Source organism: Peromyscus eremicus, chromosome 8a (genome assembly GCF_949786415.1).
Source record: "Peromyscus eremicus chromosome 8a, PerEre_H2_v1, whole genome shotgun sequence".
Lineage (NCBI taxonomy): Eukaryota > Metazoa > Chordata > Mammalia > Rodentia > Cricetidae > Peromyscus > Peromyscus eremicus.
This window is the reverse complement of record NC_081423.1, coordinates 95,760,243-95,778,307: the sequence shown is the minus strand read 5'-3', so window position 1 is coordinate 95,778,307 and position 18,065 is coordinate 95,760,243. Positions and strand designations below refer to the sequence as shown.

The 18,065-nt window shown below is 50.1% G+C and overlaps 1 protein-coding gene across 1 annotated transcript in view; it reads left to right on the top strand.

The window, feature by feature from the left end:
* The window catches only part of Sdk2 (sidekick cell adhesion molecule 2), a gene marked incomplete at its 5' end in the record, with an annotated part of 79,672 nt that overhangs the window by 14,551 nt on the left and 47,056 nt on the right, over positions 1-18,065 (top strand). The window contains 11 exons of the mRNA XM_059270745.1: positions 3,122-3,317; positions 3,482-3,580; positions 4,020-4,211; positions 6,701-6,822; positions 7,143-7,252; positions 7,331-7,481; positions 10,435-10,672; positions 12,028-12,143; positions 12,614-12,803; positions 14,188-14,286; positions 16,607-16,801. Of these exons, the coding sequence (XP_059126728.1) occupies positions 3,122-3,317; positions 3,482-3,580; positions 4,020-4,211; positions 6,701-6,822; positions 7,143-7,252; positions 7,331-7,481; positions 10,435-10,672; positions 12,028-12,143; positions 12,614-12,803; positions 14,188-14,286; positions 16,607-16,801 (1,708 nt within the window). The remainder of the gene's footprint in view (positions 1-3,121; positions 3,318-3,481; positions 3,581-4,019; positions 4,212-6,700; positions 6,823-7,142; positions 7,253-7,330; positions 7,482-10,434; positions 10,673-12,027; positions 12,144-12,613; positions 12,804-14,187; positions 14,287-16,606; positions 16,802-18,065) is intronic.

The window sequence follows — 18,065 nt, the reverse complement described above, 5'->3', positions numbered from 1 at the left end:
TTTATTTATCAGAACACAAACAAAATATCATACAATAACTCTTGTGTACATAGCAAGTTTAAGGATAACCTAGACTGCATAAAACTCTGTCTCAAAAAAAAAGGTGCTGGTGATTTCCATTCAGCATCAAGATTGCAAGTTTTCTTGAAAGTCGTTGGTCTTTTGTTTGCAACTTTTTTGTCCACAGTAAAATTCCAGTTCTTGCACAGCTTCCTTGGTACCAGCTCCCTCATCCCACAGACACAATAGCTTCTCAACAGCGATGGGAGTGTGAAACTACTGATCAACAGCCCCAAATTCTTGGCATCTTTTATAGTCTTGGGATATAACCCATGAAGGTTACACTTCGCACAGCTCTGCTGTGATCTCTTTTGAAGAGTTTCCCTTGTTGTAGTTTTCCCACAGCTCAATACCCTACTAGGTTCATTGGCTTCCTGTGGGTTTTGACTTTAAGGGATTTTTTTTTATTTAATTTCATCATATAATTATGTATAATATTTACATGGTTTCAAAGTCAAATCAACAAAACAAATTTTAAGGAAATCAGCCTTGACCTGAGGAGATGATTGTCTTGCCATGAAAGCCCAACAACCTGAGTTTACACATGTAAGAATCTGGACACAGTCACCATTCACATCTATAATCTCAGCATGCTCTACTAGGAGAAGGGAGGCAGAGCAAAGAGGATTACCAGAAGCTGGCAAAGTAGCCAGCCTGGCACACACAACAGTGAACAAGAGAAACTGTCTCAGGCAAGGAACAGGCAAGAATGGACTCCTGAGGTTGTCCTCTGAACTCCACGTGTACAATGTAACATGCTGAAGCACGCACTTACATTTGTATACATACACATCATACACACAGAAAAAAAGGAAGGGAGAGAGGGACGGAGGGATGGAGGGACAGAGGGACAGAGGGAGGGAGGGAAGGAAGGAAAGGAAGGAAGAAAAGGAAGGAAGGAAGAAGGCAGGCAGGCAGACTGACTCGCTTGGCCCTACACTGTGAATTCATCAATGGATTAACCCATTGATTATTATATGAGAGTGTTTATTAGTAAATCACCTCCCAATGATTAGGCCCACGATCCAGGAACCAAGCCTTCAATTCATGAGCCTTTGGACAGGAGGGTTGGGGTACTTTATATCCAAACCATAACTCCCAGAAATCTGGGGAACTTTGTGATTCTACAGTTCCATAACCCCCCCACACACACACACACACATACAAGATGTGTATTTGATGAAGCAGTCTTGGGATGCCGTAGCCCTGCTGCCATTTTGGGTCTCGGGGGTGAAGCTAGAGGGAAAAGTTAATATGGTTGGTCCTTAGAATCACACGTTCATTGCCTTGTACATGTCCCCATGGGTCATTTTTTGTGGGCAAGACCCAGAGATACTATTTTAAGACATCTGTAAAGAAACTCTTTTTTCCTTTATTTTGTTTAAAATGGTAGTGATTGTAATTAGCTTAAGCCCAATAAAATAATATTTACCCAAATTTTACACTTGCTGGGGAACACACCACACAATTAATTCCAACAGCATAATTAATTCAAATTTACATTAATTAAATTAAATTAAAACATTAAACTCATTTCTTCATCTACTCCAAGGAAGTTGGGCAATTTAATTGCTATGAAACAAGATAACTGAAATAAAGAGGATATTTAACATACTTATTAAATGCCACTTAGTATTTCTGATTAGTATTTTTAGGGTCTAATTAGTGTCTAATTAACTTGCTATAGGCTATCTTTTCACAATACCAATTAAATTTCAAAACATCCTTTATAAACATCCGGCCCTGAAAAGGAGAAGATTAAGCATTGTTACTTGTATGAGTTAATCAGGAGACATTGGCGTGGTATTGTTTTATATCTATAAATACCATGCTTATTAAAACTCTTCAAGTGTAGCTTTTCACCATTAATTGCTATTTAATCAACTTCAAATAAATGAGGAAATCTCTGGGACCAGCTGCCATTGTTGGAGACAGATGAAGGGCCCAGAAAACATGAGCAGGAGGTAAGAGTGCAGGAGAGGAGGGGCGGGTGCAGGATGAGGGAGAAGAGGCAGGCTGTGGAAGGATGGAAGGAAAACAATGAGCCTGGGAGAATGGAGAGAAAGCAAAGGGGTCCAGATGGGCTCTCCTGTCATCTCCTCGCCTCTGGGTGAAATGTAAGATTGACAACCTGACCTGGAACAAATGTAAGATGATAGCAATCGACACAGCTGTAACCTATGACCTCGGAGAACCTCATGGGAAAATGAGCCAGTAGGAAAACAGGGGTAGCAATTCCAATCCTCAGCTTCCCCTAGGGGTGGCTTTGTGGATGTGTGACCAGCGTGGTCACCCAGGACTCCAGGCTTAGAAGAGCTTCACCTCGGTGAAGTGCTCTGCTGTAGTCACTTAAAGTTTTAGAACTAAAGGGCCTCTGGCTCGGGTTTTGTGCCCAGTGTTCAGATCATGAAAATGGTTCTGGTAAATGCCTCCCTTGTAGGATCATTGGGAGAATGGGGTGACAGGTCCCTATGGGAAGTGCCCAGTACTGTGTCTTGCCTGGAGTCTGAAGCCAAGACATCCAGAGCATCAGAATGGGCACAGGAGTAACCTGTCTTGTCTCTCTCTTCCCTGGGATGAGTGACTACAGGAACAGTGTCCCTTGACCTAACCTGTGGGAGGGAGTGTAGCTAGAGTTTTCCTGCCTGGCCCATAGTCAGGACAAATCTCTCTCACCTGCCAGTCCCACAACTGCTCAGAGTAAACCAAGTAAACACAGAGACTTATATTGGTTACAAACTGTATGGCCGTGGCAGGCTTCTTGCTAACTGTTCTTACAGCTTAAATTAATCCATTTCTATAAATCTGTACCTTGCCACGTGGCTCGTGGCTTACCGGCATCTTCACATGCTGTTTCTCATCGTGGCAGCTGGCAGTGTCTCTGACTCAGCCTTCCACTTCCCAGCTTTATTCTCCTCCTTGTCCCGCCTATACTTCCTGCCTGGCCACCGGCCAATCAGTGATTTATTTATTGACCAATCAGCAACACACTTGACATACAGACCATCCCACAGCAAGGGAGCTTCACTTTTTCTAGAACATTCTTCTGGTTTCTCCTCAGCTGATTGCCTGGGAGCCAACACAAGAAGAGGAGGTTACCATGGTGACTGCCAGGCCTAACTTTCAAGACAGCATCCATGTGGGCTTCGTGTCCGGTCTAAAAAAATTCACAGAGTACTTCACATCGGTGCTGTGCTTCACCACACCAGGAGATGGGCCTCGAAGCAGCCCCCAGCTGGTGCGCACCCATGAGGATGGTAGGTACCATGGCCTCAGCTCTACCCCCAGCTCCATTCCCACCCACCAACCCAGGCCCTTGGGAAGTCCCTGGGCATCCTGGAACACAGTGGCCATCCTATGTAGGGTGGCCATGCTCTGACTCTAATGGGCACTGGTGGGTGGGGGACACTTTTGGGAACAGTGCCTGGGCCCGTGGGACACCTGAGCTTCAATGACATCCTGGACACCTCACTGAAGGTCAGCTGGCAGGAGCCTGGAGAGAAGAATGGCATCCTGACAGGTAGGCATGATGATGCACCTGAGCCCAAGGGTGGGACATTTGTGACTGGGGTTATCAGCTAGTCTGTCCCCTGCCTGAAGTCAGCCCCCATCCAGACCTCCCCACTGAGCCACACTCTCAACTCTCAGTTTAGCACTTTCAATCTGCAGCACTTCTCAGGGCTCCTGCCTCAGCTCTGCAGGACCTCAGGGTTCTGAGGACCTTAAGGGTCTGTCATAATGTTGCTCTCTCTGCCTGCCATCCCTGCCCACAAGGGACATCCCACTGAGACTCTGCCTGGACCCAAGGCATGACACCAGCAGCTCCTAGCTCCTTTGGTCCCTCTGCTCCTGGAGAGAACCAAATCACCACACTAGAGAAGGAGTGAGAATTGGAACAAGGGTCAGGGTCAATACACGATCTCAACCCAGCTCATGTTGCTGCTGTGGACTCTTGCCAGGGTACCGGATCTCCTGGGAAGAGTACAACAGAACCAATACCCGTGTGACCCACTACCTGCCCAATGTAACCCTAGAGTACAGGGTCACAGGCCTCACAGCACTTACTACCTACACTATCGAGGTGGCCGCTATGACCTCCAAGGGCCAGGGCCAGGTGTCGGCCTCCACCATCTCATCTGGTGTACCTCCAGGTGAGTGCCTCTGATCAGAATTCTTGTCTCTGCTCTGCTAAGCAGCACTCATTCTTGGTGGGGGGGTCCATCTGTCTGTCTGGTTTGTTGGCTAGTTGGTTGGTTGGTTGGTTGCTGATAGGTTGGTTTGTTGGTTAGTTGGTTGGTTGGCGGCTGATTGGTAGGTTGGTGGTTGGTTGATTGGTGAGTTGTTGGTTGGTTGGTTGGTTGATTGGTGGGTTGGTGGTTGGTTGGTTGGTGGTTGATAGATTGATTTGTTGATTGGTTTGTTGATTGGTGGTTGATAGGTTGGTTTGTTGGTTGGTGGTTGATAGGTTGGTTGGTTGGTTTGTTGGTTGGTGGTTGATAGGTTGGTTTGTTGGCTGGTTGGCTTGTTGATTGGTGGTTGATTGGTTGGTTGGTTGGTTGGTTGGTTGGTGGTTGATAGGTTGGTTTTGTTGATTGGTTGGTTGGTTGGTGGTTGGTTAATTGGTGGGTTGGTGGTTAGTTGGTTTGTTGGTTGGTGGTTGATAGGTTGGTTTGTTGATTGGTTGGTTGGTTGGTGGTTGATAGGTTGGTTTGTTGGTTGGTTGGTGGTTGATAGGTTGGTTTGTTAGTGGTTACTTGATTGGTAGGTTGGTGGTTGGTTGGTTGATTGATTGGTGGGTTGGTGGTTGGTTGGTGAGTTGGTTGGTGGGTTGGTGGTTGATAGGTTGGTTTGTTGATTGGTTGGTTGGTTGGTGGTTGATAGGTTGGTTTGTTGGTTGGTTGGTGGTTGATAGGTTGGTTTGTTAGTGGTTACTTGATTGGTAGGTTGGTGGTTGGTTGGTTGATTGATTGGTGGGTTGGTGGTTGGTTGGTGAGTTGGTTGGTGGGTTGGTGGTGGATTGGTTGGTGGGTTGATGATTGGTTGGTTGGTTGGTGGTTGGATGGTTGGTTGGTTGGTTGCTGATTGGCTGGTAGTTTGTTGGTTGTTGGTTAGTTGGTTTGTTAGTAGTTGGTTAGTTGGTTGGTTGGTGGGTTGATGGTTGGTTGGTTTGGTTTTTTTTATCCAGAGTCTCAGTCTATAGCTCAGGCCACCATTGAACTCACTATAGTCCCATTATATAATCCACATTGGACTACAGCTAGTGGAAAGACTTATTGTGGGTGGTTGAACAAGATGGGAATAATCTCAGCCCCAAACACAAACACTAAACAAGTCAGGCATCACCTCTGGGCCTCAGTTTCCCCATTTGTACACATACAAAGTTGGACCAAATCACCATGTGCTCCTATCCTGATCAGAAAGGCTGTGCCTGGATGACCCAACCAGATTGCCTGGGCCCACCCACTGGGGTGGCCAAGGCACCTCAGACTCCTTCAACCCCAGTGACAACATCTGGTAGATATCTGTGTGGGACTTCCCAGGCCTAAAGTGACAGGCTTTCTATGCCTCCTCAATGCAGTTCCCCGCTCTATGTGGTCATTACTGTCACCATTATTCTGAGACATAGAGAAGGAGGTAGATGGCTGTGTCGGTAGCTCCCCTTGATACTGTGACAACATGCCTGGCAAAGCAACTTAGAGAAGGAAGGGTTTATTTTTGGCTCACAGTTCAAGGGTACAACTGTCATGGTGTGACAGTCACTTTAGGAGGAGCTCATAGCTGGGGACATTGCATCTGGAAGGGGGAGGGGGAGGGGCACAATGCTGGTGGTCCTCAGCCTGTAGAATGATGCCACCCACAGATAGGGCGGGTCTTCCCATCCACCCCCACCCTACCCCCACCCCACTCCCAACCTAGAAACTCCCTCACATGCTCCGAGGCTGGTCTCCATGGTGATCCTAAACTCTGTCAATTTAACTGTCAGAGTTGCTCAAAGACACAGTCTGTGGTGGAAGAAGTGGTGGAAGAGGTAGATTCAAACTGACATGTCAGATGGTTTGTTTATCTGTTTGTTTGTTTCGTTGGTTGATTGGGTTTTTGATACAGGGCCTCACTATATAGCCTAGGTTGGCCTGGACTCATTATGTAGCCAAGGCTAGCTTCAAACATACTACAGAATCTGCATTCTTTCTGTCCATCTTGAGCCCCAACAACTCCTTAGTTCCTGGTTGGAAGAAGAGAAGCTGCCTCCTGTCTGCCCCAACCCCAGCCCTTCTCGCCTCCCAGCCATCACTGGATGTGGAGGGCTGTAGTGTTGTGTGGCTGGAGACAGTTCTGACCCATATGCTTGCGCTAAGCCTAGCTTGATTTGTGCAGCTTTGTGGGTATTTTGCTTATCACCAAAACTTCTGAGGGAAGCCCCCGGCATGTAGAGCCCCAGGGTGTCTCTCCCCTCAGATCTGTCCCAACCTCCCAGTACGAATGTGGTACCTGTAAGGCCGAGTGTCACCGATAGGCTTTGGCTGCGCTTCTCCGGTGATGTTGCCAAGAACAGCGAGCTATTCAGGCTCCTTCCTGCTGCAGAGTCCTATGCCGGGGGGAGCCACCCTCTTACTTTTTCTACCCTCTTCTCCCTCCCCAGAGCTCCCAGGGGCACCCACCAACCTGGGCATTTCCAACATTGGCCCACGGTCCGTGACCTTGCAGTTCAGGCCTGGCTACGATGGGAAGACATCCATCTCCCGCTGGGTGGTGGAGGCTCAGGTAAAGCCTGCTAGAGGGGACCCAGACTCTTCCCCAGGCAGCCTCAGGCAGCCCTGTGAAGATCCTGTAAAGGGTGGGGGGCTCACTGAAGCTACAGGTACCTGGCATATCAGCTGGTCTTAGAGTCAGGCCTAAAGATGTGTTTCTCTCCGGCCTGCTGTGAGGTCCTAATGCAGGAGGACTCAGAGCCACCCCGCAGTCAGTTGTGGCTTTTAGGCTAAGACTTTCCCTGGGTGGGGATGATACCTAGCAGGAGTTGGGACTCAGAGCATCCCACTTGAGCACAGCAAGTTGGACAGGCCTTAGGTTCCCTTTTCCAGGTGGGCGTGATCGGGGAGGGAGAGGAATGGTTGCTGATCTACCAACTCAGCAATGAGCCTGATGCACGCTCCATGGAGGTACCGGACCTCAACCCCTTCACCTACTACAGGTGAGGCACAGGTGGAAGGGGGGAAGGGGGTCTGGCAACCCCCTCCATACCTTGCTCATTCTTCCTCTCCCACCCCAGCTTCCGCATGCGCCAAGTAAACATTGTTGGCACCAGCCCGCCCAGTCAACCTTCTAGAAAGATACAGACCCTCCAGGCACCCCCAGACATGGCCCCCGCCAATGTGACTCTACGCACAGCCAGTGAGACCAGCTTGTGGCTCCGATGGATGGTGAGACTCCCTCAGGGGCAGTAGGATGGGATATTCACAGGACTGTTGTCACCCTGTAGCAATGTGATGACCTCAAAGAGGTCACTGATTGAATATCTATCATTCTTTCTATTTACTTTGGGGTGGGAGGTGCTGCTGTCTTGTTTGGGTTTTTAATATTTTTAAATTTCTTCCTTACTAACCTAGAAGGTGCCCGATAGTTAATTGTGGCCAAAGGAGGGAAAAGAGCTAGAAGATACTTTGTATGAGTTGGGGAGATAACCCAGTTATAAAGTACTTGTTGTACATTCATGAGGACCTGAGTTCCATCCCCAGCATCAACCTTAAAAAGCTAGGCGTGTTAGCACATGCTTAGAATCTCAGTGCTGGGGAGGCAGAAACAGGAGGATCCCTGGGGCTCGATGGCCAGCCAGCCTCTCCTAGTTGCCAAGTTGCAGGCCAGTGAGAGACTCTTGTCTCAAAAAATAATTGAACACAATGGAAGCTGGTTGTTGGTGGCACAGACCTTTAACCCCAGCCTCGGGATTAAAGGTATAGATCTTTGTGAGTCCAGCCTGGTCTACATAGGGAATTCCAGGCCAGCCATAGATACCCAGTGAGAACCTGTCTCAAAATAACAAAAAAAGTAAATAAATAAAACCAAACTGGGTGACTCCTGAGAAATGACACCCGAGTTTGTCCTCTGGCTTCTACGTGCGCGCGCGCACACACACACACACACACACACACACACACACACACACACACGCATGTACACCTACACACACTTGGGGTAAGAGGGGGTGAGGCATGCTGCTGACTAGAAGTATTACCAGATGCTGAGCATCCTAAACTTCCTGTCCCGTTAAGCCCTCTCAGGAATGTTGAGGGCACAGTCCCATCCTGATTTACAGCTGAGAACACGAAGGCTCAGAGAGGTTAGGAACATGCCCATGGGTGCACAGCAGCCATGAGATGGACCCAGGATTTAGAAAGGGTCCGCCTGCTGCTGTGGTGGAGGCTGGGACCAGGCCAGTCCCACAGGTTGGGGTTGTGCATTGAGGGTCTTGACAATGGTTGACCTGCAGGAAGTAGCTCACTGATACGCCGTGGCTTCCTCCCGACCCAGGGGCCGTTCGAGGTGTTTTATTCAGAGCCTGTCTTTGGATGTTCTCATTAAACCACAGCAGCAGAGTAAGGCTAGTCCCCATTTTGCATAGAAAGAAACTAAGGCATAAAGAGGTCACATCACCTCCCCAGGACCCCCACATTCCCTGAGTTAACAGCAAGAGACTGAGCCCCCAAATCCACAACACAGACCACTGAGCACATTGTCCTCTCACAGCCAGAAACCAAAAAACTGTGCCCCTCAGGCCACCCCGGGACAGCGCACCTCAGCTGGAGTCCTAGAAACCTGTGGAGTAAATGAGAATAATTCTGAGAGTCATGAATGAGAGAGGCAACTGGCACCCTGTGCTCCTTGGGAGACCCAGAAACGTTGCAAAGCAAGAGCCTGCTTGATGGCGCCCCATGGCCCCTCTCACCTCACAGCCCTTAGCCTCCAAGAGAGAGCACTCATGGGTTGTGTAAACTAATGCATACCCCTGCACCGTGGGGTCATGCTGCCATTCACCGAGTGGGACAGTGTGGCAGAGTGTGGCAGGAGCTGGTGGCTATGGGAGGACTTGGCACCATGAGCCCCCAACAGACACTGGTTATTAGTGCCGGCTCCTTGTCAGGTGGCAAGCACTGAGTAACACTTTGGGGCCAGCCCAGTGTCCCAGGGCACTGTGAGTGTGTAAGTGGAACATATAGCCTCTTATGACCTCAACTATTCACTATCCCCTACCAGCTGATCTCACACACACACACACACACACACACACACACACACACACACACACACCACTTACTCCTTAATTGTCTCTGAAGGTTTCCAAACATAAAAGTTAGAGAGTGGGTTACTGGGGTGTGGGGGTGTCGGGGATTGGGAAGTTGGCGTCTGTGCCATGCAGCCGCCTGACTCATAATAGTGCATGGCCCATTACCTCTCCTTAGCTGGTAGGGAAGTCGCGTGCCAGGCCCATCTCAGCCTCTTGTGCCCATCCATTTCTGTCTTAATGATCTCTAGCTCATGTCAGTAAGTGTCTGTAGAGGGACTTGGAGGGGAGAGAAGGGTGAGTGGGCGAGGGAGGGGCTGGAAGGAATGGAATAAAGTGGGTTGGAAAGTGATGCGCTGTGGATTGTGGGCATTTGGAGCCCTGGGGAGGCAGAATGGAGGGAGGGGACTGCAGACACACCAGCTTCAGAGGAGTAGAAGCCAGGTTCTCAGCTGATGTCTGCTTCAGGCCAACGGCCCACCTCCACCACCTACCAACATTGCCAGATTTATCCAACCTTGAACCAGCAAGCAGGACCCCTCCCACTGAGCTCTATGAACTGGGAAAAGAACCTGCCTTTTCTCTTTGGTGAGACTCTAACCAGTAAGAGAAAGATGAACTCCAGCAGGAGAGACTAAGGTTTGCTGGATAGCAGGACTTCCTGGCAGTGACGTGCATCCTGTCCATATGAGGATGCCTTCACGCTAGGCTCCCTCCTCCAAAGGGCAGCCTGAGCAGAGACCAGGTGTTATAGGCAATTAACCAAATGTATGTTGACAGCCTGAGTAAGGGGGTTAAACAGGAAGACAGTCAGAGTCAAAGGGCCCTGCTAATCAGCACACTGGGCAGACAGGTTTTGAGCCTGCTGGGAAGGACCAGCCTCGGGGCAAGGTTGTGAGTCAGCCATGTGTATGATGAACAAAGGTGCTGCTTCTCATGGAAGTCCAGTGGGGAGAGATGGGGAGAGAGACATGGAGACAGTGTTACTTAGGGACAGCACCTCTTTGGGGTACGGGCTGCTCAACCGGTGGGTGGGGAAGAGGGACTATAGAGTGGTCTCCCTCCCTCATCTCTCTGCCCCTGCTTTACCCCAGCCCCTCCCAGAAATGGAATACAACGGCAACCCTGAGTCGGTGGGCTACAAGATCAAGTACAGCCGGTCCGACGGCCACGGCAAGACCCTGAGCCACATGGTGCAAGACCGTGTGGAGCGGGAATACACCATTGAGGACCTGGAGGAGTGGACAGAGTACCGCGTCCAGGTCCAGGCCTTCAACGCCATCGGGAGCGGGCCCTGGAGCCAGGCAGTGGTGGGCAGAACCAGGGAGTCAGGTACCACTGCCCTTCTTCAGGGACCACCCAAGAGCAGGCCACGCTGCAGCCATTTCTACAGATAGCTCAAGCCGCTATCCCGTGTTCCACCCATGGCAGAGCACCCCGCCACACCCCCAGCCCCCCAGTATTGCCCTTCCCTGGGACAGCCCCCACTCTTGGGGAGTCCATGGGATAATGAAGCAGTACTAGCTGTCCAAACAGCCCACCCCACCCCACTGCCCCGACACTCAGCTTTAACCCCAACACCCAACAGAAGGGTTTGATCTTAGAACATTCCAGAAATCTGTCTCTCCTAGGAGCCTAGAAAGGGGTCATCATGCCTAGAATGTGAGCCCTGATCCACAGGCAGCCCTCATTTATCCAATTTGTGGTTCACTGTCCTGTGGGGTTTGTGTGTGTGTGTGTGTGTGTGTGTGTGTGTGTGTGTGTGTGTGTGTGTATGTGCGTGTGTGCATGTGTGTGTGTTCCTTGACACTTTTTAACTGGCAGGTGTATCTTCTGGCTTCCTTGATCCCCCAGTTCTGCCCTCCTTCACCTTGCTGGCTAGAAATGCAAGGTCATTCAAAGTTAGTCTGGAAGCAGGGTAGACTGAATTCCTGAGTTCAAGGCCAGCCAAGCTACATAGGGATACCCTGTCTCAAAAACAGGTGAAGGTAGACAGCAAGGTGGCTCAGCCGGTAGAGTCATTTGTCATACAAGCCTGATGGCCTGAGTTTGATCAATTAACTTAAAAAGTTAATTTAATCAATTAACTCTACAGTGTTGTCCTCCAGATACACACACTGGGGCATGCACACACACACACACTATACACCCACCACAGGCTCACACAATAATAATAATGATGATGATGATGATGATGATAATAATAATAATAATAATTTTTAAAAGTTAATGAGCAGGAAAAAGTGAAGGAGGCCAAACTGAGGATGTAATTCATTTGGTAGAGTGCTTGCCTAGCATGCCCTAGACTGCATCTCCAGCATAAACTAGACATGGTAATTGAAACCAGTAATCCCGGCACTTGGGAGTTAGAGGCAGGAGGATTGGACATTCAAGATCATTCCTGACAACATAGTGAATTCAAAGCCAGTACATGAGACCTTGTTTCACACCTTACATCCCCAGAAACGAAAGAGGGAGGAAAAGCTGACCCCAGAAATCGCATCTGCGACACCCCCAAACCATCACAGGATTATTTGCAGCTGTGGTCTGCATGGGCTGTCTTTTCTCCCACGGAGCTGGTGACATGGAGCTGGCTCCTCGGTTGGCCCCGCATCTTGCTCCACTTACCACCACTGTAGAACTATTCTTGGGTCCTTATTCCTCTTCTTCACCCCTCACTCCCACAGTCCCATCCTCGGGTCCCACCAATGTGTCAGCACTGGCCACCACCTCTAGCAGCATGCTGGTTCGCTGGAGCGAGATCCCAGAAGCAGATCGCAATGGCCTTGTGCTGGGCTACAAGGTAGGTCTCGGGATCAACAGGGGTGTGTCGCACCGTCTTCCCCAGGCCCCTCATCCAAGGTGACCTGTCCTTCTCTTCTTTCCTATGGGTCTCTGCCTCACAGAGGAGGCACAGGGTATCTGCCTAGCTTCCCATCCGGCAGTCACCATAGCAAACCAGGAAGTCCTCCCTTAGGGGTAGGGAGACATCCTGTAAGTGACAAGGTCCTTCAGAATGCTCCCTCTTCCAGGAGGCTGAGCTAGGAGCTCCAGATCTTATCCTCAGCTCTAAGGAAGCCAGTCCAGTTTCTATGATCTTCTAAAATTCCTTTCCAAACTGTTCTGGGTCATGTGACCATGTGGCCATGTGGCCATATGGCCTAGCCCTGTCCCTGAAAGGTGAGAATTGTAGGATAATGTCACATGTCTGTTACTACTCCCTTGTGGGCCTACTAGCTGTGCTAAGGCCCTGGTCTTTGTTGGCAATGGCAGGTGAGGTACAAGGAGAAGGACTCGGACTCCCAGCCCCGGTTCTGGCTGGTCGAAGGCAACTCGTCTCGCAGTGCCCAGCTCACGGGCCTGGGCAAGTATGTGCTGTACGAGGTCCAGGTTCTGGCCTTCACACGCATTGGTGACGGCAGCCCCAGCCACCCTCCCATCCTGGAGCGGACGCTAGATGACGGTAAGTCTACATACATCCCGGTGAGCCCAGAGGGCCCATCCCTCATACCCTTTCCCACGAGGATCCCCAGTCTCAGGCTCCTCCTATGGAAAATGGGGTCATCCAAGGCTACCAACGCACTGCAAGAGGATGATATTCATAGCCAGTAAGGGAAAATGGGGGGAAAGGACCAGGCGAGGACCGTTGGCTATCTCATGGCCCCTTGGTAGCACAAGTAAATAGTACAAAGATTTGGTGTTGGTTTTTATTTTGTTTTCGCCTGGGGCAGATCTTGCTTTGAGCCCCATCTGTGAGAGAGAAAGTCTTAATCCCTGGGCCTGAGCCACCTTCCTGTATGCAACAGTGACACCAGCAGAGCTCCGCATACTGCAGATCAGGCTGACAGGCCTCTACCCCTCCATCCTCCTACACACAGCAAAATGGCCTGCCCACCACAAACATTTGCAAGGCCCAGACAAGTGCGGAAGGAAGCCCCAGTACCGTATGTCTGTATATTCTCACTATAAATCAAGCTAATGAGCTGTTAAATTAAATATGTTCTATCCTCCTGCCTTGACAAATATACCCACATAATGACCTAGAAGGCCAAGTCGGAGTTTACACATCTCATCTCCTTGACATTCTGGGCTGGAAGGGAGTGTCACAGGAAGAGTGTCCCCTCCCCCTGTCACTAGGACCTTCTTCACTGTCCTCATCCACACTGTTCAGCTCCAGCCACCACCCCCAAACAAATTTCCCTCAGCCATCCCCAGGGCACATAGGAGATAGATCTGGGGAACAAGCCCACTCAGAGTCCGGGGATACCCTTGGGCCCCCCTGGGCTTTTAAACGCCAGGATTCCAGAGCCCAGTGTGGAGAGAGGATTCCTGCAGGCTCATGATAAGTACTTTCCAATCCAAAGCACAGACCAGGCTGGGGTCTGCAATGCCCTGGGTGAATGGATGAAGCCCTGACGGAGGCCCGGGGATCATTCCAGCACAGATTTAAAAACCAGTACAACTTGGAAAACCAAGAACTCCATGCCCATTCCAAGAGCCCATGCATGGACACATGGAGCCCAAGGAAATTGGAGTCTTGGGCCCCTCACCAAATAACTAAAGCCTATTTGAGGGGTACACACACCTCATCTCACCTTCTAGGTTCTATAAAATGACCCTGATTTTGAGGATAGATACTGTTTTGTGATCATTTGCTCAGAGGTATACTATACATGAACTCAGTAAGCCAAGAGGCCAAGAAATTCCCCCTCCCTCACTAAGCTAATGAATTAACCCCGTCCCTGCCCCCCCCACCCCCCCACCCCCGCCTCACCAGGGCTCAGCTGGGCCTGGACTGGGCTTGGGATGGAATAGCAGGCCTCACCTTCTCTCTTCTGTCTCTCCAGTCCCAGGCCCACCCATGGGCATCCTGTTTCCAGAGGTGAGAACCACGTCTGTACGGCTCATCTGGCAGCCCCCCGCAGCCCCCAATGGCATCATCCTGGGTAAGGCTGCACCCTTTCCTGTGCCCTTCCTAGGAAGGAAAGAGGGAGTGGCATGATGGGTAAAGGAAGCAGAGATGGGACAGGCCTGAGAAGTGTCCTCAGCCCCTGAGGACTAGGATCATAAGTTCACACCTGTAACCCCAGCACTTGAGAGGCAGAGGTGAGAGGGTGGGGAGTTCAAGGCTGTCCTCTGATGCCAGCAGACTTGAGGCCAGTCTGGGCTGCATGACACCTGGTTTACTAGTTACAGAACACCATGAGCAAAAGCAGAGTTTATTTGGGCTTACAGTTCCAGAGGGGTAAGTGTCCATCAGGGAGGGGAGGGAGGCAGGGCGGCAAATGGCAGGCTTAGTGACAGAAGAGGAAGCTGAGAGATCACATCTTTAACAGGAAGCACAAAGCAGAGAGAGAGAGAGAGAGAGAGAGAGAGAGAGAGAGAGAGAGAGAGAGAGGGAACCGGAGTAGAGTGAGGCTCTGTCATCTCCAAGTCCACCCCTAGTGATGTACCTCCTCCAGCAAGGCCACACCTCCTAAACATCCCCAAACAGTGCCACCACCTGAGGAGCAAGTGTTCAAATACCCAAGCCTGTGAGAGACCTTTCTCACTTAAACCACTAAACCACCTCAAAAATAAATAAATAAATGAATGAATGAATAAATAAATAAATAAATAAATAAATAAATAAATAAAATCTGAAGAGCCAAGAGTGATGTTGTGCATTGTGTAATCCCAGCTCACAAGAGGGAAAGGCAAGGGGTGTGCTGCAAATTTGAGGCCAGATTGGTCAATATAGCAAATTTTAGCTCAGCAAGATCAGGAACCTCTCTCAAAGTGATGCTGGTGGTGCTGGTTCAGGTGCTGGTGATGAGGGTGATGTTGGGGTGGTAATGGTGATGATAGTGGTGGCAGTCATGGTGATGATAATGGTGATGATGATGGTGGTGGTGATAATATCTTCGCCTTCATCCTCACTTCTTTTCCTGTTGTTGTGATAAAAATACCCTAGCAAAAGCAACTAAAGGGAGAGAGGACTCACTTGACTCACAATTCCAGGTTAGAGCCTGCCATTGCCAGGGAAGTGACAGCCTCAGGGGCTCAAGGAGCTAGTCACATCACAGTCACAGTCAAGAGCAGAGCAATGAACCAGATGCTCGCACATAGCTGACCCTCCCCCACCCACAGTGTCTACAATCAAGATAGGTCTTCCCAAATCAGTTAATGTAATCAAGACAGCCTCTCACAGGAGTTCCCGGAAACCTGCCTCCTAGGTGAAGAGTTGTCAAGTAATACTGGCCATCGGCTTGTTTCTCCTGATAGAAGAACTCTGAGCCCATCACAATATCTGCAGGAGAGCAAGGTCAAGGTTTAGCTCTCCTAAGAACTATGCATTGTCTTTATCCTTCCCAGTGCCTCCAGGTGGTCCCTCGCCAGCTTTCCATCTAGTAAACTTTGGCCAAGCAAGATTCCCTCAACATTCACACACACATGTATACACACACACACACACACACACACACACACACACACACACACACACACAAAGGCTTGAGGAGTTCTAGGCCAGCCTATACAGCCTAGCAAGGAGACCTTGTCTTAATAATAATAATAATAATAATAAATGATAACAATAATAGTTTTAAAAAGAATGAACTGGGCCTGGAGAGATAAGTCAGTGGTTAAAAGCACTGGTTGCTCCTGCAGAGGACCTAGGTTTGGCTCCCAGTGTTCACAACATCTCTAACCCCAGTTCCAGGGGATCTGATGCCTTCTTCTGACCTCCATGGGTACCAGGCACACGCATGGTACACATATGTGCATACAGGCAAAACATTCATACAAATAAAATAATTTTTTAAATTTTTAATTAAATAAACTCCTGAATATACACACCAAAGGTGCCTTGGCCTACCTGTACCTCTCTCTTGGGCTTGGGCAGCACTAGTCCTGGAGGAATGGCACATTACCTGAGAAGATAACATGATGGAGGATGTCAAGTCCTTTAGACTAGAAAGCCTTGGGCTGGTGCTTCGGAGCCCCCACTAGCTAACAGGTGACTTGGCCTCTCTCCTTCTCACATGGACTAATCGAGGGGTCTAAGACACAATGCACTGAGCTCCTTATCCCCACCAAAGTCCACCTCCCTCAACCACAGCAGAAGGTGTAAAGGTGACCGGAAGAGTATCACACAGGCAAACGAGGGCCAGGGAGGCCTGATTACACATGCTGCTGAGCCACATAGGGATGGACCAGTCCTCTTACAGGGCGCTGGGGCTGCTTGCTCTGCTGTCCATCATGGCCCTTTGCCTTTCTTCCCCACAGCCTACCAGATCACACACCGGCTCAACGCCACGACAGCCAACACCGCCACAGTGGAGGTCCTGGCACCCAGTGCCCGCCAGTACATGGCCACAGGCCTCAAGCCAGAGTCTGTCTACCTGTTCCGTATCACAGCCCAGACCCGAAAAGGCTGGGGAGAGGCTGCTGAAGCCTTGGTGGTGACCACAGAGAAGAGAGGTAACTGCCCATGGGGCTGGGCCAGGGGGGGCTGGGGAGCTGAGAAGAGGGGCTCTGTAGCCCACCCAGGGGCTTAGCACCCCTCCTAGAGGGTGACTGGGATAAGCAGTGAGGAGCTCCAATATTGGAGTCAAGGTCAGTGAAAGATCATGCCATCTTACAAAGCTGAACTGGGATTTCCCAGGATCCTACTCTACTCTGGGTTTCTAAAAGACAGGTGGAGGCTGAGGCATAGCTCCATGGAAAGAGTGCTTGCCTGGCATGCTTGAAGCCCTGGGTTCAAGTCCCAGCACTGCATAAACCAGATGTGGTGATGCATGCCTGTAATCCTAGCACTTGAGAGATCCAAGCAGGAAAATCGGGAGTTCAATGTCATCCTCAACTACATAGCAAGTTTGAGGCCCACCTAGGATACATGGGACACTGTCAAAAATAAATAAATAAAAATGAATAATACTAAAGAGGTGGTTGATGACCATCCCCCACCCCCACCCAGTCTTCTTCTAGCCTTGTCCCACTGGACTAGAGCCTGAGTCTAGGCTGCCCACTATCTTACTGCCCTGAGCAGGCCCCTTGACTGAGAGTGGGTTCCCTAGATACAAGCCTGAGTCCCCAAATGGTTAAAGGTGATCTGTTAGAAAATGTTCCCAAGGGGGGAAAAAAAACAGTAAGACAGTGGATTTCCTCCAAGGACTTCTTTGCGCTTAGTGTATGTGGGACAACATCTGTATACCTCTGGGTTACCCTACTTGGAGGAAGATGCTCCTGGCATTAAGCAGGTTGAGGGGAGGGTCTCCGCAAAGTGCCCTGCAGTCACAAAGCAGCCCCACCACCAAGAAGCGTCAAGGCCAAGAACACTGAGGCTTGGAAGCCTGCCGTCTGGGGTAGGAAAATAGCTAACGAAACGGGGAAGTGGAGCAGGGGGATGATGGGAATGAATTCCCACAGGGAAGCATGGCTCCCTACCACTCAGTCAGGCACAATGCAGGTCCCATCTCTGTCACTAGCAGAAGCAAATGTGTCAACTCCTCCATCAGGGGCTGTCATGAGTGGCATGACTTTCCAGGCACCCAGGGCTCTGGAAGCTGAGAGCAGGTCTCACCTGAGGACTCATGGGTTGACTGCTGGCAGAAACCGTGCAAGGCTCACGAACGTGGAAGTGAGAGAGAGAAGAGGTGTCTGTCTCAAGTTCAGGACACCTTCTCCCTGCCCTTGAGAAAAGACACTACCACCCTGCTCAGGCTACACTGTCTCACCTGTTCCC